Source organism: Bradysia coprophila, assembly GCF_014529535.1.
Source record: "Bradysia coprophila strain Holo2 chromosome IV unlocalized genomic scaffold, BU_Bcop_v1 contig_84, whole genome shotgun sequence".
Classification (NCBI taxonomy): Eukaryota; Metazoa; Arthropoda; class Insecta; order Diptera; family Sciaridae; genus Bradysia; species Bradysia coprophila.
In genome coordinates, this window is record NW_023503376.1 from 683,055 (window position 1) to 710,987 (window position 27,933).

At 38.0% G+C, this 27,933-nt stretch overlaps 3 protein-coding genes across 4 annotated transcripts; 1 reads left to right on the plus strand and 2 right to left on the minus strand.

Annotated features, from left to right (window-relative positions):
- Nucleotides 1–4,479: 4,479 nt before the first annotated feature.
- On the minus strand, nucleotides 4,480–5,244 carry LOC119072698 (microsomal glutathione S-transferase 1-like). Its single transcript, XM_037177969.1, has 4 exons — nucleotides 5,096–5,244; nucleotides 4,936–5,030; nucleotides 4,729–4,876; nucleotides 4,480–4,660 (listed from the first exon to the last, which is right to left on the minus strand). The coding sequence occupies exons 1-4, from the start codon at nucleotides 5,231–5,233 to the stop codon at nucleotides 4,568–4,570; spliced, it is 474 nt and encodes a 157-aa protein (XP_037033864.1). The 5' UTR covers nucleotides 5,234–5,244; the 3' UTR covers nucleotides 4,480–4,567.
- A 13,835-nt stretch (nucleotides 5,245–19,079) lies between these two features.
- On the plus strand, nucleotides 19,080–21,779 carry LOC119072702 (actin-binding protein IPP). Its single transcript, XM_037177974.1, has 8 exons — nucleotides 19,080–19,486; nucleotides 19,571–19,869; nucleotides 19,933–20,671; nucleotides 20,740–20,867; nucleotides 20,937–20,997; nucleotides 21,066–21,194; nucleotides 21,257–21,303; nucleotides 21,369–21,779. The coding sequence occupies exons 1-8, from the start codon at nucleotides 19,234–19,236 to the stop codon at nucleotides 21,501–21,503; spliced, it is 1,791 nt and encodes a 596-aa protein (XP_037033869.1). The 5' UTR covers nucleotides 19,080–19,233; the 3' UTR covers nucleotides 21,504–21,779.
- A 2,587-nt stretch (nucleotides 21,780–24,366) lies between these two features.
- On the minus strand, nucleotides 24,367–27,131 carry LOC119072701 (CTP synthase-like). Of its 2 annotated transcripts, none has more exons than XM_037177971.1 (6): nucleotides 26,767–27,128; nucleotides 25,397–26,481; nucleotides 25,199–25,343; nucleotides 25,016–25,139; nucleotides 24,745–24,938; nucleotides 24,367–24,678 (listed from the first exon to the last, which is right to left on the minus strand). In XM_037177971.1, the coding sequence occupies exons 1-6, from the start codon at nucleotides 26,990–26,992 to the stop codon at nucleotides 24,563–24,565; spliced, it is 1,890 nt and encodes a 629-aa protein (XP_037033866.1). In that variant the 5' UTR covers nucleotides 26,993–27,128; the 3' UTR covers nucleotides 24,367–24,562. The 2 variants fall into 2 exon arrangements, with proteins under 2 accessions (XP_037033866.1, XP_037033867.1); XM_037177972.1 differs by having other exon boundaries at nucleotides 24,403–24,675; nucleotides 26,767–27,131.
- Between the last annotated feature and the right edge of the window lie 802 nt (nucleotides 27,132–27,933).

The window sequence follows — 27,933 nt, forward strand, 5'->3', positions numbered from 1 at the left end:
TTATTTATGCTACAAGAACTGTAAAGGGTAATTTTCGTTCGAGGAATGGTAAATGGTTCGAGGCGAAGCGGCATTGGTTTCCTATATTCTAAACCCTTCTCTTTTTCTATTCTCTAGTCGATTGGATATTTCAAGCAAGAAAACCACCTAAAATTATTTCAAGCAAGATGTCATTGCAACAACACGGTATCACTGTATCTGCTACGCAGGTAGAGTCTGCAAAAAGGAGAGCCGTGAGATCATGCCCTACGCTAACATCTATGACTAGAGAACCAGTCGTGTATTTTTCTAATGGCAGGTGGCGGGACATTTCCACACCGTCAATATCGTCAGGAACGATATTATCGTTTTTTTGGACGATACTATCGTCTAAAAAACGATACTATCGTCCAAAAAAACGATATTATCGCCCAAAAAATTTTCATACAGGACGATAATATCGTCTAAATTGAAAAATTCTAAAATATTGTCTGGACGATAGTATCGTTTTATTGTCGATATTATCGTTCAAAAAACGATATTATCGTTTTCTGGACGATATTACCGTTCTAGAAAATCTAATGGATATTTTCGTTTTCTGTATGTACGATAATATCGTCCAAAACGATAATATCGTCCTGGGCGATATTATCATTTTCTTAAACGATAATATCGTCCAGGACGATATTATCGTTTAGTTTTGGGTGGTAATATTGTCCAGGACTCAATTTTACTCAGAGGTGCAGCACGAACCGAATTCTCTTCCAAAATATCGAAAAACAATTGTCAGAGGAAATCACCTACACATCACTGTTTAAAAAAGGCGTTTTTTTTTTTAAGTAGCCGTTCTACCGTGGTAGAACACGCACGGGGGCCTCTGTTTGGGCCCATTGTGCTGGCTATGACTTATTAGTGCAGTTGCTGGTTATTGGAACCTTCCTGTACTAGTAATGTAGTTTAGGATGTCCCTTGGGTGAATGTTTTTGATCAGGTTATACCTGATGATGTAGTTGCCTAAGTGCTTTCGCCTTTTCATGATGAAAGCTGGGCAATGGCAGAGGTAATGTTCGGCTGTGTCAGTGTGATGGCCACACAGATCACACCCTGGATCCGTTCGTTTTCCTATAGTTGTGAGGTGTTTGTTAAATCCGTAGTGTCCAGTTGTTACGCCGGTGAAGATTTTCAGTCTTGTTCTGCTTACGTTTAGTAGAAACTTTGAGTTTCTGTCGCATATGTTGATGCAGTTTTTGGATTGTCTGCAGCTTGTAATGCTGTCCCAATAATTTTTGGATCTTTTTGTCCTTATTATTTTAATTATACTTTTACTGTATGAGTGGGACGTGCCCATTATTGGTTCTGGTCCAATTGGTGTGCTTAAAGCCGCAATTCTGGCTAGCTCGTCTGCGATTTCGTTACCTTCAATACCTTGGTGACCTGGCACCCATATTAGGTTGATGTGGTTGATAGTGGTAGCACTGTTCAAAGTTTCCCAGCATTCTAGCGTTACTGCTGACTTAAAGCTGATTGATGCTAGCGCCTTCAGTGCCGCCTGACTGTCCGAGCAAATAGATACGTCTTGGCCAGTAATATTGTTATCGATGAGAGCGTGACAGCCCTCCATGATTGCTCTTATCTCAGCTAGAAATATTGACGAGCATTTTCCTAGTGGAATAGAATTTTTGATCTTAGGGTGATTGCAGTATACTCCGGCTCCTGCCGATTTCGAGATCAGTGAGCCGTCTGTGTAGAAGACAATTCCTTTTGGTGGTAATTTCCCATTGAACCAGTCCTCCCTTGATGGGATCTGGATGTTGAACCTTCTGTCAAATTTGTGCTTTGTTATGATTTTGTCTGAGGGCATTAATAGATCAGGTTCGTCAATAATCGTGTTGAACCATATGCTTGAATAGTTGGTGTTCTTGAACTGATTGTCTTGTTGCTTGGTTAGCCTGCTCATTGTAATAATGGCTTCGGTTTCTATAAAAATGTGCAATGGAGTGAGGTTCAAAAGTGCCTCCATGGCAGCTGTTGGAGTTGATCTCCAAGATCCTGTTATTGCTTTGCAGGCCATTCTCTGGAATTTATCTAGTTTGTAGCGTACTTGTTGATATTTACATATGTGATTCCAAAGGAAGCATCCGTATGTTAAGATTGGTCTGATGACTGTCGTGTAAATCCAGAACATTACTTTGGGAGAGAGACCCCATGATTTGCCGTACGCTCTCCTACATTGCCACAGAGAGATAGTGGCTTTTTGTATTCGTTCATCCAGATTGTCATTCCAGGACAGCTTGCTGTCCAGGGTAATACCCAGATATCTTACCGAGTTGACCAGAAGTATTGGTGTTCCTTTAATTAGTGGTATATTCATAACTTCTGTTTTCCTTTTATTAGTGAATAATATCATCTTTGTCTTACCCGGGTTAATAGTTAGTTCGTTTCCATCGCACCATTCACTAACAATATCGAGAGCCGTTTGAAGTAAATCACACAGGACGCTGGTGAATTTTCCTCTAAGTAGAATTGCTAAATCGTCTGAGAAACCCTCTGTTTGGAAGTTCCTGTCGCTGAGAATGGTTAGAAGTTCATTCAGTACTAGACACCATAGCAGTGGTGGTAGAACTCCTCCTTGTGGGCAACCTTTAGATACTGTCGTTATAATTATTGATGTGCCGAAGTGGACAAAGATTAATCTACTGTGTAACATAGCTAGGATCCACCCTATGATATAAAAAAGGCGTTTAGTTCGTCCCTAAATAATTCATCTCTTTACGTAATGAATATCAACTTTGATTGTACATAATAGTTATTTATCTACCAAGGTAGATACGACGTCTTGTCGACCTCGGCTTCGCCTCGGATCGACATCTAGTGCGAAAAAATACCTTCATACCTACCGTGGTAGATACAACGTTTTTCGCAATTTCGGGCCATAATCACCTTTCCAATGCAAAATATTACCAAACATTCACATGCAAACATGAATTCATTTGAACGATCAAGCAACCTGCACTATATACACATTGCAATGTGATGTATAGAGACGCGCTAAATAAAATCAAGTAGTCAATGCTTAGTATGTTCGCTTCAACAATACGTTCTGTATAATTGTGTGACTCTGTAGCCGAATGGCTATGGTCGTTGCTTGGTGTTTGGAAGAATTTTGGTGTTGGATGTTCAAATCCTGGTCTGTGCAAAGTTTTTATTTATAAAATTTAGTCTTTCTTAAAGGTACTAAGCTATGTAGCGTGCGAAAAAAATGTGAAAAAGCCCAAATGCGAAAAAATAATCAAAAACGCACTGTGAAATAAATACCTTCAAAACGACATTAAATGGATGCATGGAAAGGTGATGATTATGGACCGGAATTGCGAAAAAAGCGTTTTAACACGCCGAGCGATCCGGCCCATTGCCCCGGAGCGAAGCGGAGGGCCGCAATGCGAGCCGGGCGCCGGAACGGTGTCGGAACTTAGGAGTTAATTTTTTTTCTCGCATCGTCTCATAATTAGTCTGTGTAATTTTTCCATATAAAATTTAAATTTACGGAACCAAATGAACCAATTTTTAATATATATTTGCCGTCTATAAAAAGGTGTTTATCTACAAGATTTTGTGTTTCGTCTTCAACAACCATCCAGAACGATAATATCGCCCAGGACGATATTATCGTCTAGAATTTTTATTTTAAATAAATTAAAAACGATATTATCGTCCAGAACGATATTATCGTCCCAAAAATTATCGCCCAGGACGATAATATCGTCCAAAATAACGATAAATTTGTTCAGAGAAAGAAAATAACGATAATATCGTCCAGCGGATATTTTCATCCAGGACGATATTATCGACAAAAAAACGATATTATCGTTTTTTGAACGATAATATCGTTTTTTAGACGATAGTATCATCAAAAAAACGATAGAATTGTCCAAAAAAACGATATTATCGTTTAAAAACGATATTATCGTTTTTTTAAACAATAATATCGTCAAGAAAACGATAATATCGTCCTGAAAATATTTTAAAATTTATAATTTTAGACGATATTATCGTCCTGGATGAAATTTTTTTGGATGATAATATCGTTTTTTGGACTATCGTCTAAAAAACGATAATATCGTTCCTGACGATATTGACCGTGTAGTTATGTCGCCTCATCCTAATGGCATTATACCGAACCGCGTTATTGCAACGACATATTGTTGGAAATAACTAAGCGACGACAGTACCATAGGAAATTCATGCAGCAATAGCGCTTTAGTACACATAATGTAGAAATTTTCCGTTTTACAGAGGCGTGAAAATTCAAACTTTTGGTGATTCCATTTGATCAATCTTATTAGACATGTAGGTTTAATGATTGTTGGAGGTCCTACCACTTGTTTCTTGCTTTTTCTGACAGATGAGCATTGGTCCGAGGGGAAAAGACTTAAGTCTCAAGAAAATCGAGAAAACCTCTTTGAAAATGAATAAAAATTAAAGACTGAATCACTCCACGTAACGGTCGACTGTCCCTCGAATTGATTAAGAAATTTATTTTTACTTAAGTCAACCGCATTCCATGTTATAAATTGATTGAAAAAATCAGCTAAAAAAAGCTCAAGACCGTACTTATGCTCATGTAAATTGTTATTAGATAGCACACAAAGAAACAGATTCCACGAGCTGGCTGAGTACCGTACTGTAACAAAATAAGTTAAAGAATCAGTTAACTAAGTGTTGAACACTATACAACAGTTCAAACGTTACTATGGCATAAACAAATGTATGGACGATTCTTGCAATGACTGCCGCACGAATCAAATTGATAGCCAAGAATTGGGAAGGGTCCGTCAGCACGTACAGTAAAGCTGATATCATGAATGGTATACAATTCTCCAAATCATTTCGATGTGCTCTAAAATCGTTTTTTTTTTAGATTAAGTTATAAAATCGAAATCGATTCATTAAATCAACCTCCTGATCCTTTCGATATCCGGATCACCGAATTTCGATGGCTTGCTCTTTCCATCCATATTGAGGAAACCATAGTCTTCATCGTTAGCGAAAACCTTTTGAAATTGTCACCAAATGCAACAAGAAATTTCGATTTATTTTTTTAATATTCATTTGTTACCTGCTTTCGTTTCCGTTGGCTACCAGTCAGTGCAGACATCATTGCCATTTTTAAAATTAGAACGGAAACCCAGAAAATGTAGGCTCGAAATACTGCGTTTTCAAAACTCAAAAGCTCTATCACTGTAGTTGTTCCCATTTCTGGTTTATCTTTGCAGCAAAATAAGTAAACTGAAAAGTATACCGAAACAATACGGGTAACAGTCAAAGGAGAAGTTTTTTTTTATCTTCTTATTATTATCACGACGCGTTGTTCCCAAAGTGATGATAAGTAAAGCACTGATTATAAAGTAGAGGCATTCTGATAATTCGGATTTCTGAACCAATAGCAAAACCGCGAAACATTGCATTGAGATATATTGGTGGCCAAGAAATTTTTTGTGTTAAAAACAATCCTATTCAGGAAAGGCGATGTCTTCATCTTTTAGTTAGTTTAGAGTTCTTCACCTTTTCGATCGCTTATCCGAACAAAAGTAGGAAAATTTGAATTTTTCCTTATAAATGCACTAAATTTCAAAAAGCAGAAAAAATTGGTTTTCTTGCACGTACATATGGTACTAATTCAAGGATAACTAACCATACTTAGACTAACAAATCTATATTTTAGCTTTCAATCCATATATTGGATGAGGCGACATAACTACACTGTCAATATCGTCAGGAACGATATTATCGTTTTTTAGACGATAATCGTCTAAAAAACGATAGTATCGTTTTTTGGACGATAATATCGTTTTTTAGACGATAGTATCGTCTAAAAAACGATAGTATCGTTTTTTAGACGATACTATCGTCTAAAAAACGATATTATCGTCCAAAAAAATTTCATCCAGGACGATAATATCGTCTAAAATTATAAATCTTAAAATATTTTCAGGACGATATTATCGTTTTCTTGACGATATTATCGTTTAAAAAACGATAATATCGTTTTTTTTGGACGATAATATCGTCCTGGATGAAAATATCCGCTGGACGATATTATCGTTATTTTCTTTTTCTGAACAAATTTATCGTTATTTTGGACGATATTATCGTCCTGGGCGATAATTTTTGGGACGATAATATCGTTTTTAATTAATTTATTTTTTTAAATTTGAGATGATAATATCGTCCAGGGCGATAATATCGTTTTTAATTTATTTAAAATAAAAATTCTAGACGATAATATCGTCCTGGGCGATATTATCGTTCTGGATGGTTGTTGAAGACGAAACACAAAATCTTGTAGATAAACACCTTTTTATAGACGGCAAATATATATTAAAAATTGGTTCATTTGGTTCCGTAAATTTAAATTTTATATAGAAAAATTACACAGACTAATTATGAGACGATGCGAGAAAAAAAAAATTAACTCCTAGGTTCCGACACCGTTCCGGCGCCCGGCTCGCATTGCGGCCCTCCGCTTCGCTCCGGGGCAATGGGCCGGATCGCTCGGCGTGTTGAAACGCTTTTTATGTACAATCAAAGTTGGTATTCATTTCGTAAAAAGATGAATTATTTAGGGACGAACTAAACGCCTTTTTTAAACACTGATGTGTAGGTGATTTCCTCTGACAATTGTTTTTCGATATTTTGGAAGAGAATTCGGTTCTTGCTGCACCTCTGAGTAAAATTGAGTCCTGGACAATATTACCACCCAAAACTAAACGATAATATCGTCCTGTGCGATATTATCGTTTTTTTAAACGATAGTATCGTCCTGGGCGATATTATCGTTTTTTTAAACGATAGTATCGACCTGGACGATATTATCGTTTAAGAAAACGATAATATCGCCCAGAACGATATTATCGTTTTGGACGATATTATCGTACAGAAAACGAAAATATCCATTAGATTTTCTAGAACGGTAATATCGTCCAGAAAACGATAATATCGTTTTTTGAACGATAATATCGACAAGAAAACGATACTATCGTCCAGACAATATTTTAGAATTTTTCAATTTAGACGATATTATCGTCCTGGATGAAAATTTTTTGGGCGATAATATCGTTTTTTTGGACGATAGTATCGTCCAAAAAAACGATAATATCGTTCCTGACAATATTGACGGTGTGGAAATGTCCCGCCACCCATATATTGTGAGTTTTGGCCTATCAGCAAAAAATGGCTTTACAAGATGCTATGCATAGAAGTCTACCTAGAGGAATTATGACCTAAATTCATTGAAAAATTATATCACACACACCACTAACACGAAAACGTCAACTTTGCTTCGCTTTTGACAGATGCTATGTGACAAAATGTTGAACAGCAACAAATCTGTAAACAGAAAACGCGTCAACATTGTAGTGTTATTATCACTTAACATACCACATGAGATCCACCAATTGATACAATAATGTTGCCGCATTTAAATATTAATTTTCTGTTTATTTTCAGTAATGTTAGAGAATGTCAGATTTTCCGCCGCTAAGAACCACACTAACGCAATCAAGAATCAAAACACAGGCGTTGCAGTTATAATTGGTATAGTAATAGTTTATTGTTAAAAAGGTTTTTTAGGTGCATCGCCGTCCAGTGCATCCCACCTGAGAAATGTCGGTGATTTCAACATTCGCTTTAATCGATCTTTGTTGACGACGGAAGCTCCACTGCTCGCTGTAATTTCAGTGGATGCTTTTCCGATAAAATGCTGCTCTTTCTGCCTAGCGAAAATTGCTTCCACCGAGTCAGCACGCGTGACCCAGCTCAACAATGTCGGCGATTTAGAAAAGCGCTTCGTCGTCATTTCCTCGTCTCCTAATTGATCCCCCTTTGCCTTCATCTTCATCTTAACCATTGCATTGAATTCCACATCTAGGCGCATATCGAAACTGTCACTGAATTCAAAATCCAATGAATCCTCGTCGTATCTAATAGAACAATCGATTGAAATTTCAAGGTCAGACATTTCTGTTTACTTTCAGCGAGATTATAGCGGACTGAACGACGTTGTTTTCTGACGAGAAACGGGAACAACTATTTCTATATGTGCGCGGTGTGATCAACGTTTTTCGTTTTTAAAACATAAACAAAGTGACAGTTCAAATGAAAAAAGTTTTAATTTTTCCCCCACGGGAGAGAAATTGTTTTCTCACTATAAGTGTCATTCGACCAATCGTCGACAAAACGAAATTTGGAAAAAGTCATTTTGACACAAAGATCACCTCATGATTTTGAAAGTCCTATCGCTCATCAAATATAAGTCTGTTTTTAATAAGTTTGACCATTGTCTCGATCTGAGAGAAAATGTGATTTTAAAACTAATTACTTTACTGGAGTCCGGAGATCATTGAGTGAAAATTTAATTATTTTGGTGCTCTCATAAATTTGCCTTTATCGTTGACATTTGCCATTTACGTACGGATTTAGCGTTAAAAAATCTGACGTTCTCTATTAATTTATCTCTAAATAGCACTAACTAAGCAACAAAGTCGGTTGCGGCCTGACTTTAGGTGGGAAATTCCAAGCGAATTTACGAAAAGTGTCTAAGAAAATAATTTGATCGTAGAATATGTAAGACACATAAAGAAAACATTTTTATCACATCCCCTTCCGTAATTGGCTTATTCCAACACTGAAAATTGGGTTATAAACGACCAGTTATAGTCGTACTTTTTTGGTAGTAGGCAACGGACTTCAAGCATGAGTGGTACTCTACGAAATAGTGCTCCATTTGGCATCTGTCAAAATGACTACTTTTGCTTGAAGTGCATTGAAGTAGGACACAGTTTGCAATTTTGTTGTGAGTATTTAAGGCGCAATTTTCGAATAAGCAATGATCATAAAGTAAAACACACGCGTGAGGACTATTCACATCTCTTTCTATTACATTTGTATGTGACCATATCCAACCATATCTTCAAAGACTATTTCATACAAATTTGGAAATTTGTATCGTTATGTTCGATCCAACCCGCCTGTAAATGATTTTGTAGTTGTAGTTATATCCCATAATATCAATATCAATAAATCCAGCCACAATATTATCTAAATATACACAAATGAAGAATGTACATTCACGAAATACAAAGTCGATTTCACCTTGATTTCTGATGCGACAACTCTTTTCCAAATCTGATTAATAGGCAATAAGAAATATTATAAACAAAATCTCATCCAGATCCGCAGCTACGCTACAACGAATTTGTATCTATTATAGAGGCGTTAGCATTAATTTTAAATGTAAGATCGTTCTGACTACAGCCCTGACTTATCTGTTCATAAGAAGGTCCTAAGATAAAAGGGAATTTACATCGCTCCCACGAGCATTCTGTTCATAACTCCAGTTCGACTCAGTCTTTTTTCGATCATTCTTAAGAACTTTGCCGTCACAACTTCTGTGCGAATCAGTTTCCATCATGAACCATCGAAACAAGGACACGAAACCATACGATCAACCACAACGAACACGTTATTTCTACAACCAATCGTATCTTCAAGATCGTAAAGATAGTTGCAATCGCCAATACCAACAACCGAATCAACAATCCAACGATTCTCGTCAGGATTCCAGGTATTCCAGCTCAAGTTCCAGCTCAACCAATCAAGGGACGCAACAGGCATCCGCGCAAGCACCGTATATGTCTACGTACTGTACACTTTACAATCCTCGGACTGGCGATGTTATTAGATCTGAACGACGATTTCAACCGTAAAAACTGCAGTGTTTCTTATGTTGATTTTAATTTTCCGTAAATTAAAAGTTTGATGACAAAATTGACGATTTTTTTTCAAACTCGAATCGAAAGTGTGAAAAATTTAAGTTTGAGGGGAAATTCCCCTTTTTTGTTGAAAATGCGATTAAAGCAACAAGTGACATGGAAATGTTAAAAAAAAAACTTCATTCAACGCACTTCAAGCATGTGTGGTGTCAACACCCTTCAAGCAAAAGTGTTCACAGTCGACAGCTGCCAAATTTACTACTAAATTGTGTGTAGTAGTTTTTTACAGTTATACTTCAGACACACTGTCAAGTTTCAGTACTCCATTTAGAGTACCAATCATGCTTGAAGTGCGTTGATTTCATATCAAATAGTACTCTATTTGACAGCTGTAGACAATGATGACTTTTGCTTGAATTGCGTTGGTTCATTGGTTCAAATGAAGGCATTTTAAGTAAATATCGCGACACAAACTTCGATAGACTTGTGTAGACGTAGACGAAGAATATATGTAACATAAAACCGTAAACGTAGTTAATCTCAAATTGATAACAGTATTCCAGTTGCAAGTGTAGACTGTATCATGTGTTGTCGACAACAACGACAAAAATATGCAATGAACTCTGATTTATGAGACTTCGAACAGCAAAATGAGCAAGATATTCATCGAAAAATATCGTTATATGGACATTATATCAGTAGGCGGCCACCTATTGTTCATTCATAAAATTTTTTAATCAATTTAAGAACAATATTTGTCCGACTACTGGTGCTCCCACCCTACGATAAACTATCAAGCTTCTCGTCTGTGAAAAGTGGTGCATGTATAACAGATTGAAAAGAAAAGTTTTGTCTCAAGGTTTGTATTTTTCGACAGTTCCCCGAGGGATCCAGACCGTACGCACAGAAGACATGAGAAAATCGTGAAGTAGCTCTGAAAGCTTGTCTTCTTTACTTTCGATATTTTCTCTTCTGACGATGCAGCGATAACTAAATTCACTAAGTTTATTCTCCTGCAAGTGTTGATAAATCATCAACTGCCGTCGTATCTTCCCTAGTGGATAATTAAACTTCCTGATAAATAGATCTCCTGAAGGGAATTTGAATTTGGCGCTGTTTTTTCTTCAGATATAATTGAGCAGAACCAAACTGAAATGAACATGCATTGGTGAACGTACTCCCACATACGTTCACTTTTTTATGTTTCTCAATAACATGTCTGATTGATAGTGAAAAGTGAAATTTTACAAAATCTTATCAGTGAAAAACACTGAAAAGAGTAAAAGTGACGCAAGTCCCTGTACATAAGTGCATTCTGCGCTTGTACGTAAAAATTGTAAAAGCAAACATTTAACCAAAGACATTCTATACAAAAAAAAATACAAAAAAATTTTGCGTCACAAAGTGGCTGATGATTCGGTTTTTTCCGCTTTTCCATTGTTTCAGGACGTGTTTTTCTCCTATTTTACCAATTTTCTTAACAGTACTTTCCTCAACATCTGCCACTTCTGAACTTCCAAACTTTTTTTGGTAATTTTTTAAAATAAATTTGGGATACTTACGTTAGTTTAGCATTTAAAAAAAAGTCTACAAACAGTTGAAAAGTACTTTCTGTAAAACCACGGTTTGGTGAATTTTTTTATTGTTTATGAACATTATCTACACTCAACCCATGCTGAACCCATTTCATGAAAAAAAAGTTGAGGTTATCCTACCTTTTCTTTAAATTTGGTTCAGCCCCACCGTGAAAAATGTGTACACGTTTGAAACAGCTGATTTTGTAATTTGATTTGTATTGATATATAGATAAGATTGGATTAACAGCTGTTTCAAACTTATACACATTTTTGATTTAACGTTCCCTGTATGTTGAGTGTTTTACATTGCATTGATAACATTGGAAAATAGTTACTAGCTTAGCTCGCTAGCAGGGGACAAAAGTTGAAAAGTCTCGATTTAGTGTTTTTATTGACATCGGCTTCGCCTCGGATCAACAAAATTCACACGAAAACTCTACTTTTCAACTTTTTATCCCTAGTCATGTAAATAACTATTTCAATCCATATATTGAGAGTTTTGGTCTATCAGCGAAAAATTGGCTTTACGAGATGTGACAAAATGTTGATCAGCCACATTTTATGCTGTAAACATGAAACGCTTCAACATTGTAGTGTTATTATCACTTAACATACCACATGAGATCCACCAATTATACAATAGTATGCCGCATTTAAATATTGATTTTCTGTTTGTTTTCAGTAAAATTAGAGAATGTCAGATTTTCCGCCGCTAAGAACAAAGACGATAACACTCAAGGGTGTAAACTTTGGGGAGGTCATGCAGATACAGATTCACGGGTTACACACCACACTTGATGATAACATGGCTGATTTCATATAATAATTTACCTACTGTGATGATTGTCATCGCCGTGATGATATGGCGATTTTTTTTGTATGTAAAATCATCAGACGTGGTGTGTTTCCGCGTATCTTATAATATGGCGGTCTGTGTGACCTCCCCAAAGTTTACAGCCTTGGATAACACTAACGCTAAATGTATGTCCTCCCTGTCACCTGAAAAAATAATTAAATTTTACTCGATGGATTCTGATCAAATGCAATGCCAGTGTGTAGCGCATGATATCCAGGACTACAGCAAAGTAATTAGTTTTCGAAACGGACTTATATTTGCCGAGTAATAAGATTTTGGATAGAGGCATTTTGACACAAATATAAGTCTGATTTTAATGGTAGGACGTTGTTTGACCACTGTTTTGATCTGAGAGAAAATCTGATTTTAAAACTAATTACTTTACTGGAGTCCGGAGATCATGCACTACACACCGGAATTTCGTTTGATTAAAGCCCATTGAGTGAAAATTTAATTATTTTGGTGCTCTCATAAATTTGCCTTTATCGTTGACATTTGCCATTTACGTACGGATTTAGCGTTAAAACATCTGACGTTCTCTATTAATTTATCTCTAAATAGCACTAACTAAGCAACAAAGTCGGTTGCGGCCTGACTTTAGGTGGGAAATTCCAAGTGAATTTACGAAAAGTGTCTAAGAAAATAATGATCGTAGAATATGTAAGACATATTTTTATCACATCCACTTCCGTAATTGGCTTATTCCAACACTGAAAATTGGGTTATAAACGACCAGTTATAGTCGTACTTTTTTGGTAGTAGGCAACGGACTTCAAGCATGAGTGGTACTCTACGAAATAGTAGACTAATTTTGCTTGAAGTGCATTGAAGTAGGACACAGTTTGCAATTTTGTTGTGAGTATTTAAGGCGCAATTTTCGAATAAGCAATGATCATAAAGTATAACACACGCGTGAGGACTATTCACATCTCTTTCTATCACATTTGTATGTGACCATATCCAACCATATCTTCAAAGACTATTTCATACAAATTTGGAAATTTGTATCGTTACGTTCGTTCCAACCCGCCTGTAAATGATTTCACTTACTATCCCATTATATCAATAAATTCAGCCACAATATTATCTAAATATACACAAATGGACAATGTACATTCACGAAATACAAAGTCGATTTCACCTTGATTTCTGATGCGACAACTCTTTTCCAAATCTGATTAATAGGCAATAAGAAATATTCTAAACAAAATCTCATCCAGATCCGCAGCTACGCTACAACGAATTTGTATCTATAATAGAGGCTACAGCGTTAGCATTAATTTTAAATGTAAGATCGTTCTGACTACAGCCCTGACTTATCTGTTCATAGGTTGACTGTTAGTGGTCCTAAGATAAAAGGGAATTTACATCGCTCCCACGAGCATTCTGTTCATAACTCCAGTTCGACTCAGTCTTTTTTCGATCATTCTTAAGAACTTTGCCGTCACAACTTCTGTGCGAATCAGTTTCCATCATGAACCATCGAAACAAGGACACGAAACCATACGATCAACCACAACGAACACGTTACTTCTACAACCAATCGTATCTTCAAGATCGTAAAGATAGTTGCAATCGCCAATACCAACAACCGAATCAACAATCCAACGATTCTCGTCAGGATTCGAGGTATTCCAGCTCAAGTTCCAGCTCAACCAATCAAGGGACGCAACAGGCATCCGCACAAGCACCGTATATGTCTACGTACTGTACACTTTACAATCCTCGGACTGGCGATGTTATTAGATCTGAACGACGATTTCAACCGTAAAAACTGCAGTGTTTCTTATGTTGATTTTAATTTTCCGTAAATTAAAAGTTTGATGACAAAATTGACGATTTTTTTTCAAACTCGAATCGAAAGTGTGAAAAATTTAAGTTTGAGGGGAAATTCCTTTTTCTTTGTTGAAAATACGATTAAAGCAACAAGTGACATGGAAATGTTAAAAAAAAACTTCATTCAACGCACTTTAAGCATGTGTGGTGTCAACACCCTTCAAGCAAAAGTGTTCACAGTCGACAGCTGCCAAATATACTACTAAATTGTGTGTAGTAGTTTTTTACAGTTATACTTCAGACATACTGTCAAGTTTCAGTACTCCATTTAGAGTAACAATCATGCTTGAAGTGCGTTGATTTCATATCAAATAGTACTCTATTTGACAGCTGTAGAAAATGATAACTTTTGCTTGAATTGCTTGCCGCTATTAAGTAAAGCATTGCTCACATCCCTAGACCTGTTTACAAGGTCTGCTGAGAGAGAACTAAAAAAGTGTGATTTCCGATAACTTTTGGCGCGTGATATTCAGTGTTTTCATGGTGAGGCGAGTGTATAAACCATGTCATACGAAATAGTGCTCCATTTGGCAGCTGTCGACAGGACTACTTTTGCTAGAAGTGCATTGAAGTAGGTCACAGTTTGCAGTTTTGTTGTGAGTATTTAAGGCACAATTTTCGAATAAGCAATAGTCATAACACGCGTGAGGACTATCTCTTTCTATCACATTTTCAACCATATCTTCGAAGACTTTTTATGCGAAAATTCTGGAAATTTGTATCGTTACGTTCGATCCAACCCGCCTGTAAATGATTTCACTTACTATCCCATTATATCAATAAATTCAGCCACAATATTATCTAAATATACACAAATGGACAATGTACATTCACGAAATACAAAGTCCATTTCTTCTTGATTTCTGATGCGACAACTCTTTTCCAAATCTGATTTATAGGCAATAAGAAATTTTATAAACAAAACCTAATCCAGATCCGCAGCTGAAAAGAATCTGTATATCTAATAGATCATCATTTTAAGTGTATGGTGATTCTGATTACAGCCCTGACTGATTTATTCACATGTTGACTGCTAGTGTTGCTAAGATAAAAGGAAATTTAAATCACTCCTACGAGCATTCTGGTCATAGCTCCAGTTCGACTCAGTCATTTTTCAATCATTCTTAAGAGGTTTGTCGTCACAACTTCTGTGCGAATTAGTTTTCACCATGAACCATCGAAACAAGGACATGAAACCTTACGAACAACCAGCATTTATGGAGCAGCGTGATCGACGCTACCAACAACCTTATCGAGGACCATACCAAGGAGGACATAACCATCAATCCGAACCACAACGAACACGTTACTTCTACAACCAATCGAATGACCAAGATCGTAACGATAATTCCTATCGACAATCATATCAACAACCGAATCAACAATCCAACGATTCTCGACCGGATTTGAGGTATTCCAGCTCTAGTTCCAGCTCAACCAGTCAAGGGACGCAACAGGCGTCCACGCAAGCACCGTATATGTCTACATACTGTACACTTTACAATCCCCGGACTGGTGATGTTATTAGATCTGAACGACGATTTCAACCGTAAAAACTGCAGTGTTTCTTATGTTGATTTTAATTTTCCGTAAATTAAAAGTTTGATGACAAAATTCACGATTTTTTGAACGTCGAACTGAAAGTGTGGAAAGTTTAAGTTTGAGGGGAAATTTCATTTAGTCGAAATGACATGGAAATGTTTAAATAAGTTCATTCAACGCACTTCAAGCATGTGTGGTGTCAACGCACTTCAAACAAAAGTGAAAAGTGCTCATAGTCGACGTCTCGTAGGCATGTTCACTGAAAAATATCATCAATCGATGATAAAATTTCCAAATAATCGATACTATATCAATTGAATGTTTTATCGATAATCGATAAATATCGACTGATAATCAACAAATATCCACTGAAAATCGAATTATCAGTCTATATTTGCCGATTATCAGTCGATATTTATCGATTTTCAGTCGATATTTACCGATTATCGATAAAACATTCGATTGATATTGATTTTCTGAAAATATCGATAATCGATTCCAGGGAAATAATCGATATTTTATCAATCGAATGAATTATCGAACATGCCTAGACGTCTGCCAAATAAAGTAATATTTTATATAAAATGGTTTTTTACAGTGTTTTACAGTTGTGTGATACACTGTCAAGTTTCAGTGCCCTATTGAGAGTACCACTCATGCTTGAAGTGCGTTGATTTCATACAAAATAGTAATCTATTCGGCAGCTGTCGACTATGATTACGTTTGCTTGAAGTGTGTTGGTTCGTTGGTTAAAATGAATGCATTTTAAGTAAATAGTGCCAGTCAACCTTCGATGGGATAGACATAGAACACCTGTAACACTAAACCGTAAACGTAGTTAATGTTTAATTGCTAACAGCATTCCAGCCACAAGTATTAGGGTGGGTCGTATTTTCATTTTGTTTTTATTTTAAAAGGCCTGGCCCCAGGCTGTACTCAGAATTGACCAAGGAATCCGAAACAGCAAAAAAAATTTTTAAATTCATTTTTCCCTTGCCTCTAGGCTGATTTTTGATTTTTGGGGTAGTTGCATGAAATTGCACACAAAAGTTGGCAATTTTTTGAAAAAGTCAAATGAACAAAAATCGACGAATTTACGTTTCTTTGCTCAGAAAATTGTTATTTAGGGTGAATAGGTATAAAACTATCAATTTCACCAAATTAGAACCTTTTTTGTTCATTTGACTTTTTCATTCTAACAAAAAATTGTCAACTTTGGGCTTCAAAAACAAAGCTCCTGTGAGTTTTTTCAACTTGTTATCAAAAAACTTCTCTGCAATGGATTCTCTATGAGATTACCTGTTCAGACATACCTCAAACGATGTCTTATGTCGTGATTTGTCGATTTTGTTTGCAAATAAAGTTGAAATTTTTGGTCGAAAAGTCTTAGTTGGAAACACTGACAGAGTTACCCTGCCCGAGTGAAGGCGAAGATAAACAACGCTTCTATGGTATTTCATAGCTGGACTCCTCAGCTATTCACTACAGTTAGCAGCAATGTCTTCTGTTCCCAACTGCCCGAGATATCTGTCAACATTGTGTGCAATTTCATGCAACTACCCCAAAAATCAAAAATCAGCCTAGAGGCAAGGGAAAAATGAATTTAAAAAAAAACATAGCTAACGCCGACCCGTACGAAACACCTATTCGTATCAAAAGCCTTTAATGTGAAACTCTTCATTTCTCTTACTTCATTTTCTTCTCTGCTGAAAAACTATTCTTCCTTTTAAATCACTTACATTATCCACTCTTTGCCTTGTTATCATATACAATTAAATTGCCGGAGGCAGTATAGACAGCCCCGTACGAAGTCAAATTTCATAAATTCCTATTTAAACAGCTATATACCGCTATATTTACCTATATTTCACTGTAAATAAACATTTCACAGAGGAATATGCTATTATATAGCTCTATATGCCTGTATATAGCTCAATATAGCTGTATATAGGTATATATAGATGTCCATATATGGAATCCCTGAAACCCCTCACACTTAACACATTATTTCCATGTTAACAGAAAGTCTCTAAGTATCATTTTTCCCACTTTATATCACTTTTAATAAAATCCAATATGGCCGCCGGCAGCCATTTTGTTAGGAGACCGGAAATAGTACCGACGCTTTACATTCGTTAATACCTTTCAAACAAAAAAAAATTCATGAAATTCGGTCAAAATTTACTCGAGATATTGACAAAATACTCCACGTTCACTGTACGGCCGAGTAGCCAGATAAGAGCTCACTCCAAGAGACCTAGCTCACGCTCCGGAGAACATAATTTCATAAACTTTTTTTTCCCTGATTGGTACGGTCAATACCTATCTAATAAAGCTAAAACAGACGAAATATGTTCAAATGTGGCCGACCTACAAGCAAAAACTGCTTGCCGCCCTGTGCCTGTTTCACACCAAGGGGTCTAACTCACGAGTCGGTCATCCGATTTCCATAAACTTTTTTTTTGTCGATCGGTATTGTAAATACCTTTTATTTGACGTATCACTTACAAGTTTAACGTTTAAATGTCCGGAGATATCTTCGAAAAACCGTAAAGCACTTATTGGGCCACAGCTCGGGAGGGGTCGATCCAAAATCACTCATCTTCGAACTTAGCCTGTCTTTTGACATTACCAAACGGGAAAAAAAAGAATTTTCAAAATCGGATGCGTTTTACTCAAGTTATGTTCTGTGCAGACAGACAGACGGACTGACGGACATTTTTTTTTTTGCGGATTTGGCATCTCTAGACAACCACAATAGGTTTCCCCTTACTCAGGGAGTCCAATTCGACGTGTTACAAACGTATGCGTAAACCTATAAGACCCCAGTACTTCGTACGGGTCTAAAAATTTTGCTGTTTCGGATGCCTTTGCCTTAGTCAATTCTGAGTACAGCCTGGGGCCAGGCCTTTTAAAATAAAAACAAAATGAAAATACGACCCACCCTAACAAGTGTAGACTGTATCATGTGTTGCCGACAACAACGACAAAAACAAGCAATGAACTCTGATTTATGAGACCTAGATCAAGAAAATGAAGCAAAAGATATTCATCGAACAATTGAAAATACTAGAAGAAATCATGGCGGCCAGTTATATCAGTAGTCGGCCAGGAGAAGAACAATATTTATCCGACGTGCACCCACCCTATGATTACTATCGTGCTCTTTGTCTGTGAAAAGTGGTACGTTAAAAAAGCTAAGTTTTGGCTCAAGGTTTGTATTTTTCGACAGGATCAGGGTTTGAGATGAACATTTTTACATATTTTCCATATTTGAAAATCAAGACCGTACTCATTAAAGACAGGAAAAGAATGCGAGCTCTCTGAAATCTGCACTAACCTTTGTCTTCGTTAATCGTCCACAGCCTTCGTATCTTTGTTAGTGGATAACTTAACTGATAAATAATTCTCAGTCACGGAATTTGAATTTCGCGCCGTTTTTTCATCGTACATTATTGAACAGAACCAAAACCTGAAAAGAAAATCCCTGCGGTGAACGTACGCCCACATACGTCACTCTGGGCGTTCACTTTTTGATGTTTCTCAATAACATGTCCGATTGAGAGTGAAAAGTGAAATTTTACAAAATCTTATTTTCCCGACCGAATTAGTGCTCTGTTATCCGAACGAACCGTCGTTATCAATGGTAATATTGTGAATCAGAATTTTCACAATGCCCCCATTGAAAACACATAAGGAATTCCAACGTTCAACATCTCCTGCTACTGTCGGAGTTCCAGCAACTACCAAATTAAGTCCCCGAGAAAAATATGCCCAGAAAGTTTTACTGAATTTGAACAGTTTGCGTGAGGACGGACGTTTTTGTGATGTTGAAATTGTTGCCGATGGAATTACATTCAATGCACATCGAGCTGTGCTATCGTCCAGTTCCACCTATTTCGAAGCAATGTTCCGTCCTGCATTAGGTATATTACATTATACAAAGAAACGAACGTCCAATTAGTACATCCAATTAGTGCGGTTCAATTAACTCTCATTCCGTTGCATAGGACTCTGCGAAGGCAAACAGAAATCGGTCATTTTACATTCCATTGATTCGAGCATACTGAAACAACTGCTTGACTTCGTCTATACTGGCCATGTACAGATTGAACAACAAAATGTTCAAGAACTATTGGCTGCCGCCGATATGCTTCAAATACCAGAGGTGGTGAGTGAGTGCTGTGATTTCTTGTGTCGTGAATTGCATCCCTCAAATGCATTGGGAATACTGAGATTTGCAGAAGCCCATCATTGCGAAGAGTTAACACAGAATGCACAGAGCTATGTGTTCACCAATTTTCCGCAGGTAACGTCGCTGCAATATTTTGTTCATCGATCGAAGTCCATCCATATTTCCTATCCGTTGCAGGTAGCGCAGGAAGACGAAATTTTGGACACACCGCAGACCCTGTTATCACGCATCCTAACATCGGAATTGCTACGCGTTGACAGTGAAACCCAAGTGTTTCAAGCTGCCCTGCGTTGGATCAAACATGATGTCGTCCAACGTCGTCAATACGTGTTCGACATCCTGTCCAATATTCGACTGGCTTTAGTTCCCATTCAACTCATAAATCAAGCTGCCGACGAATGTCGTGACATGAGCCTTAAAGTTGCGCTCCGGTCCGTGCAAAAGGATCTGACAGCAAAACGCGGTCAACTGGTTCCGTTGAGGGTGTGTCCTCGCATCAGTGCCAAGAAGAATATTTACATTTTTGGCGGTGTGAGACGAGAGACGTCCAGTGGCTATGGCTGGAATCATGCGGATTGTATATTCGATTCCGTGGCTAAATTTGATATCTTTCGTCGTGAGTGGCTGGAAGCCGCACCGATGATCATTGGACGAATACAGCCGGGCGTGTCGACGTTGGGTGGGAAGATATATGTGGTTGGCGGGGAAAGAGGATCTCAAATATTGGCGAACGGCGAGGTATACGATCCACAGAGCAACAAGTGGAGTGAAATTAGTCCAATGATTGTACCGCGCTGTGAATTTGGACTGTGTGCATTGGGCGGTACTTTATGGTCCGTCGGAGGCTGGATTGGAGTGGATATCGGTGGATCGATGGAATGTTATGATCCGATTAAAAATTTGTGGACGGAAATTGGTGAGTGTTGAGCGCTTATCCGGTACACGGTAGATCTAGAGATGTAGTGTCTTCTTCTGCAATTACAGGTGAAATGCCAGAGCCAAGATTTAGCATGGGTGTCGTTAGTTTCGAAGGATTAATTTATGTGGTCGGTGGTTGTACAACGTCGAGTCGTCATTTAGCCGATTTACTCAGCTATAATCCGGTGACTCAGGTAGATTGATTGACCGAAAGTGTTTCAGAGTGGAAAATCAAATTTTTTTTCTTTTAATTTTCACGTTAGGAATGGACGTATTTGGCCCCAATGCAAACCGGCAGAAGTCAGTTAGGTGTAGCTATTTTAGGTAGACAAACCGCCCGAATTATTTCCCTTGAAACATTTACTAATTCCTTGCCGGATTTTGCATTTCAGGAAGATATATGTACGTCGTTGGTGGCAATGATAGATTTAGCGAAGTGTTACGTAGTGTTGAACGATATAGCTTTGATGACAACGAATGGACCGTGGTCAGCCCGATGACTGTGAATCGAGCAAGTCCAGGTTCGTAATCATTTGTACAATTTCATAGAATTCTATCGACTTACCACCCCAAACGATTACAGCTGTAGCATCAGCCGATGGACTATTATATGTTGCTGGCGGTGATCAGGTGAGTAAATGGAATTGTTGTAACGTAAAAATCGGATAAACAAATTGGATTCTCGTTTGATGCAGACATGCGAGGTTAACTTCTACAGAGCGCAGATCACAATCAGTTCGGTCGAAGTGTACGATCCATTGACCGATATGTGGAGAAGTTGCATTGACTTGCCAGTCAGCAGGAGCGAAGCTGGTGCCGTAGTATTGTAATTCTATGTGACGTTAACTTTTTTTAGTTTTTAATTTTCTACACCAAAGACGGTTCATCGTGTAACCATGATATTTACACTTTTGTTTCGTATCATAGCTCGGAGCTGATACCACACTGTTAAGGACAAATTTTCCGAAAGTTTATCAATGTTGAATTGGGGCATTGTGGACAACTCAGTCCACTTGCCCTTTTATTTAAAATTTTATTATTATCCGACATCGTCCGACGTCGCGACATGCATTAGCTAAGGCTTGCATTTATGAAAGCATTTTAAACTAAATTTTTCCAGAAGTTGCGGGTCCACCAGGTTCCAGTAGAACTGCTCTACTTAAGTTTTAACATTCATCCACACAGCAGAGTACTGATTTGCGTTAATGTCCAATTCGTAGGGGGGAATTCTTTTGAATTCTTCACAGCCTACCGTAACATCTTTCCAGTGCACGAGTAGAGGAAATGAGTCACAAATTTACATTTCAAGGGACATTCACAGTGACACTACTCATGCGATCTGGAAAGTTTTTTGATATTTTACTGGTGTTTGGGATTCAGGGGATCCGCTAGAAGTTCACCGAAATGTTTAAGTTTTTACCAATTTTTTCAACTACTCATATCTCAGTGTGGATGGATTTTACACCCAATGAGACCCAACTTGCCCCGAAAGTACATGCAATTACCAATGACACGTTTCGTGAACCTGGTGAAGTTTCCATAAGAAAAGTGCAAGTTTTCGGTTTTCGATCACATGCCACTAGCCACACAAGCAGCGAGGATTTTTTTTTTTCTTAAAGTAGTTTTGGCTTCTGGGCACCAACACCCTTGGCACATATAAAAAAAGTCCACTGGAAAATGCATCCGATTTCGGTAGGCTGTTTGGCAAAGGTTTTGAATCGATGAACCTACGAAAGGCGGAAATGCTCGCAGGTTGTCGGACTTTTACAGTTTTGTTCTCGTTAAGAAGTTTCGAAATTTTTATTGGAAAAGGCTCAGAGCGAATATTATCCGTGTGATTGTTTGGTTTTTGAACATTCCCACAATTTTATGATTTTTTTTTCTAATTATTTTAATATGCGATGATGCTCTATACGTAAAGGAATTAAATATTTTTAACCAAAACGTTCAGCGTATTTATTGCATTTTGACTACCACGTATGCATTCAGCACTAGGGCGTATCGAATTTTGAGAATTTTAAGGGTCGCGATAGCCTGTGTGCGGAAAACGTAGATCATTGAAAACTAAGTCCAGGCATATGGTTGATGGATCCGAAGGTGCCCGGGAAGACGTCCCACCGGACGACTTTAACTTTCAAATGGTCATAACTCGGAAAGTTGAGAGTATTTCTGAAAACAATGTTCTAGCAGGATGTAGAGCGTTAAAAACTCTACAAAACTGCCAAAGAAACCGATGGTCCAAAAGGTGTGTCTGTCGAGGTTTTCTAACATCGAAAGTTCGACATTTTGGTTTTTGACTTTTATTTCCTGAGAGACAAATTATTAACTTTAGCTTTTGGCATGAGGTTGTAGAGGAGGTCGAGTACTACCAGTACACTAGGCATTGTCCCGGTCGGCGATCCATCCGTAACCACTTTTTCAACATTTTTGAATGGACTTTTTAAGTGTACCCACGTCGCCCACGAAGCCATTGCAGACAATGTAACCGGTGTTGCTGAGTCGAGGTAACCTTGGCCAGTAAGTGCACATAATATTCCATAACAGTAGCTGAACTCTTTTACAAAATATTTGGGATCTCGATGTAGCACATTTTGTACTACAAAATCTGAGAAAGTGAAATTTGTGAGAAAAACAACAAATAATCGTTTTAATTAGTTATTTGGCCCACGAACAGTAGTAAGAAGTCGATTTCGTTGCAAATACACATTTTTCGATATTTTTACAAAAGGTTGAACTTCGTGGTATACCGTGTCAATATAATGTGCTACATCGAGATCCCAAACATTTTGTAAAAGAGTTCAGCTACTGTTATGGAATATTATGTGCACTTACTTGCCAAGGTTACGTCGACTCAGCAACACCGGTTACAGTGTCTGCACTGGCTTCGTGGGCGACGTGGGTACACTTATAAAGTTCATTCATTAATGTTGAAAAAGTGGTTTCGGATGAATCGCCGACCGGGACAATACCTAGTGTACTGGTAGTACTCGACCTCCTCTACAACCTCATGCCAAACGCTAAACTTAATAATTTGTCTCTCAGGAAATAAAAGTCAAAAACGAAAATGTCGAACTTTCGATGTTAGAAAACCTCGACAGACACACCTTTTGGACCATCGGTTTCTTTGGCAGTTTTGTAGAGTTTTTAACGCTCTACATCCTGCTAGAACATTGTTTTCAAAAATACTCTTAACTTTCCGAGTTATGACCATTTGAAAGTTAAAGTCGTCCGGTGGGACTTCTTCCCGGGCACCTTCGGATCCATCAACCATATGACTGGAATTAGTTTTCAATGATCTACGTTTTCCGCACACAGGCTATCGCAGCCCTTAAAATTCTAAAAATTCGATACGCCCTATTCAGCACCGCAGACCCATATATGATTTGAAGCCATAACTCTCGTGGATCGTGGATCTACTCGCACCAAGCGGTGCGTATGTATACTCTACCTGTAGGTCTTTCCAAGGTTGACATTCGTACAACATTACAACAATTTAAAATCATTTTTTCTTGAGTTATTGCCGAAAAACTGTTTTCGGTAACCTTTGACATGTCTTTACTTTTGAGCACTTTTCACAGAAAACAAATTTTTTTAAGAAAAAGTTTAAGACACTTGTTTCCTAGAATTGAAAGACGAATCCAACGAGCTACCACTCATTATAATCGGAGACCGATTGTTCCCCAATCACCTGAAGATTTGGCGATATCACTCTCAATCGCAATTATGTCGTTCACGAGGTCGTTCATAAAAACGTTTATTAGGAGCTACGTAACGACTAACAATGTCTTTGGTATAACAACTTTTGGTCGGAGTAAATAACTCGGTTAAGGAAGGGAAGGCATTCGGCCAAGTAACACCACCATCTAGTTCCAGGACTTCTCCTTTCCATTTATTTGGATATTCGTTCAGAATTATCCGAACTGTGAATACCATTGCAATTGTCGTTCACTTGACAATTTCGATGCAATTGCTGCAATCCGTGATATGAAGCATCTGCCTCGTCTTCTATAAAAAAACGACCCGAATATTAAGAGAATCAGCCAGAGTATACGAAAAATAGTCCTAATCTACCTGAAACATCACTCATATCCCTCGGTGACAGACGACAACCATGATCTAAGAACCTGTCCAATTTGTTAACGGAAGCCAATATCAAACCCAAGAATGGAGGAGACGGTTTTAACGGTCTCGACAAATATTCAGGATGGAATTGCACGGCCACATAGAACGGGTGATTGTCCAATTGAGCGATTTCCATGCGTTTGCTGATAGACGAAAAAAGTAAATTTCCTAATAAGTGGCGCGGAAACTCGTGAGGAACTCTTTCAAGGATCTCGCTTACCCTTCAACATCGGTTGCTACGAATTTCAAACCATTTTGTTCTAGTTGCTCAACGTAATCTGGATTCACTTCGTATCGATGCCGATGACGTTCGATGATTGTACTCTGATTTCCATACAGTTGTCCTGTTCAGAGAAGACTCAATGAATCCCACTGAAAATTACAAAGAAACCCCAAATCTTACTGATGACACTGTTGTCATTCTCTCGAAAAACGCTCGTTCTAGCTCCGAGACGCATCGTTCCCCCTTTCTCTTCAGGCGTAAATTCAGGCATGTCGATGACCAGTTTGTGTTTGGTATTTGGATCGATTTCGGTTGTATTTGCGTCCTACAAAAATGATTAAATAGAGAAAACCATGGACGTTAGGCCGAATCGTTTACCTGCAACTTCAAAACATTTCGTGCAAATTCAATGACCGATGCTTGCAAGCCAAGACAAATCCCCAAATACGGTTTACGACGCTCACGACACCATTTGGCGGCCAATATTTTTCCAGTCATACCACGAGACCCGAAACCGCCTGGTACAATTACACCATCACTAAGGCACAGAGATCGCCAAGCTTCGTAATATTTCACTTCGTCCTCGATTTTAGTGCTCTCCTCCAAATGCGATGCGTCAACGAACTTCAAATTCAATTTGTAGTCGACCGAAGTAGCTGCATGTTGTAGAGACTTTGTCACTGAAGTATACGAATCTTCCAGCTTGGTGTACTTTCCCACCAACGATATGTTAACTTCGCGCGTTATTTTGTCCATCTTCTTGGCTAGATCTCGCCATTGCTGTAGGTACTTTACCGGTCTCGGAGATTTGATGTCCAGCTTAAGTCGATCTTTCAAAAAATCGATAATGTTGTGCTCGTCCATAATCAGCGGCACATGGTAAATGGACGACAGATCGGGAATGCAAATCACTTGCTCCGTGGCCACATCGCAGTGAAGACTAATTTTCTCTTTGACGCCATCGTTGACCTCTTTCTCTGATCTGCATACGATCAAATCCGGTGTTAAGCCTAAACGTCGTACCTCGCGTACGCTCGCTTGTGTCGGTTTCGTTTTCGGTTCGCCTGTTGACCGAGGCGTAGGTATCAACGACACATGAACGCAACAAATATTTTCCCGACCGATTCGGTACTGAAGTTGGCGGAAGGCCTCAACGAACGGCATTCCTTCGATGTCACCAATTGTCCCTCCCAGCTCAACTATACAAACTTGTGGAGTGATGTTATTCCTAACAGGTCTTGCTGCGACACGTTCAACCCATTCCTGAATGGCATTGGTTATGTGTGGGATGACTTGAACTGTTTTGCCTAAGAAATCGCCACGTCGCTCCCTTTCGATCACTTGTCGATAGATTTTTCCAGTCGTTATATTATTGTCACTGTGCAGTTTGATGTCCAGGAAGCGCTCATAGTTACCGAGATCCAAATCCACTTCACCCCCATCGTCTAGGACAAACACTTCACCTGCAAAAGTAATTGAGATTGTCGTAAGACAAATGAAACGGTCAGAAGTGAATTCACGTTTCAAAACGACCTAACATTTAAAACCCATTGACTGTATCAGCGCATTCGTTGATAGCATGGATGGCAAAAATTCGCTACATTTGTGAGCAATATTCAACAATACCAGAACATTGACATTGAATCAAAACATTTGCATATTATTGCGCATAATCTTGCTAATCTAATTAAACTAATGGCAAGCCCAAGGTATTCCGTAATGAATGTCCGATTCATTAAATTCCTTACCGTGTTCATACGGTGAAAACGTTCCAGCGTCAATGTTTATGTACGGATCAATCTTTATAGACGTGACTGGAATGTCACAGCTGTTCAGCAACGTTCCCAGCGAACTGGATATAATCCCTTTCCCAACACCACTAATCACGCCCCCCGTAACTAAAATATATTTCATTTTATTTTGCTTATTTACAGTACTGATGCACCGAACTAGAGATGCAATTCGACTGCACATTTTGTGTTATTTTAAATTTATGTCTCCTCGTGTATATTTCACACATTCACACACCAAGTCTACACTCGCGTAATAATCTCTTGCGATATGTTGTTCACAAACGTCATTATTTTTAAGAGAGAGGGATTGAAGGGTGAAGAGAGTTTTATTGTTTACAATGAAATACATCACACAAGGGAATATGTGACGCAGTTTTTCTGTCATCTTAACTTTACAATAAAACCTGTTTCAGTAACAGTCTTGGACTTTAAAACACGTATTTTTATTTGAATGTATAGCAAACGAATAATGAATCAAATGATTTTGTCATCACTTCCGCTGTCATTACTCTCCATTGATATTAATAGATAAAAACCCTCAAAAGAGTAAAAAGTGACGCAAGTCCCTGTGTATACTTCCAAAACAACTGATATCGTTGTAGGTGACGCATGCTGCGTTCGTACGCGAAAATTTTAACAACAAAAATTTGACCCAACAAATAGAAATATAATTTTACCAGAACAAGTTGCGTCACAAGTCGCAGATTAATGTATTTCATAAACAATTTTCTTACCACTACTTCCCTCAACATCTGTCCCTTGTGTCACTTTTTTTATAAGATTTTCTTTCTAAAAATTTTCGGGTCAAACTTTTGTTGGTATCACCACAATGAAGAAATGACTCAAAGAGCCTTACACGCATAACACTGTATGTCTCTCTTAAGACGACAGGTATAAAATCTAATCACACTCGAGTCTGAGTCTTGTTGTATTACGTTTAATGGTGAACTGCGTCACAACTTTCGCTATCACACCGGTGATTATCTTTTCAAGATTAGTAATAGATTTCTTCTGTTACGAACAATGACCTTAAAGTGGAAATAGTGGAGCAAAGGGTCAACAATCAGCTATTGTAACGCACTTCAAGCATCAGAGCTTACTCTGAATAGAGGAGTACTGAAA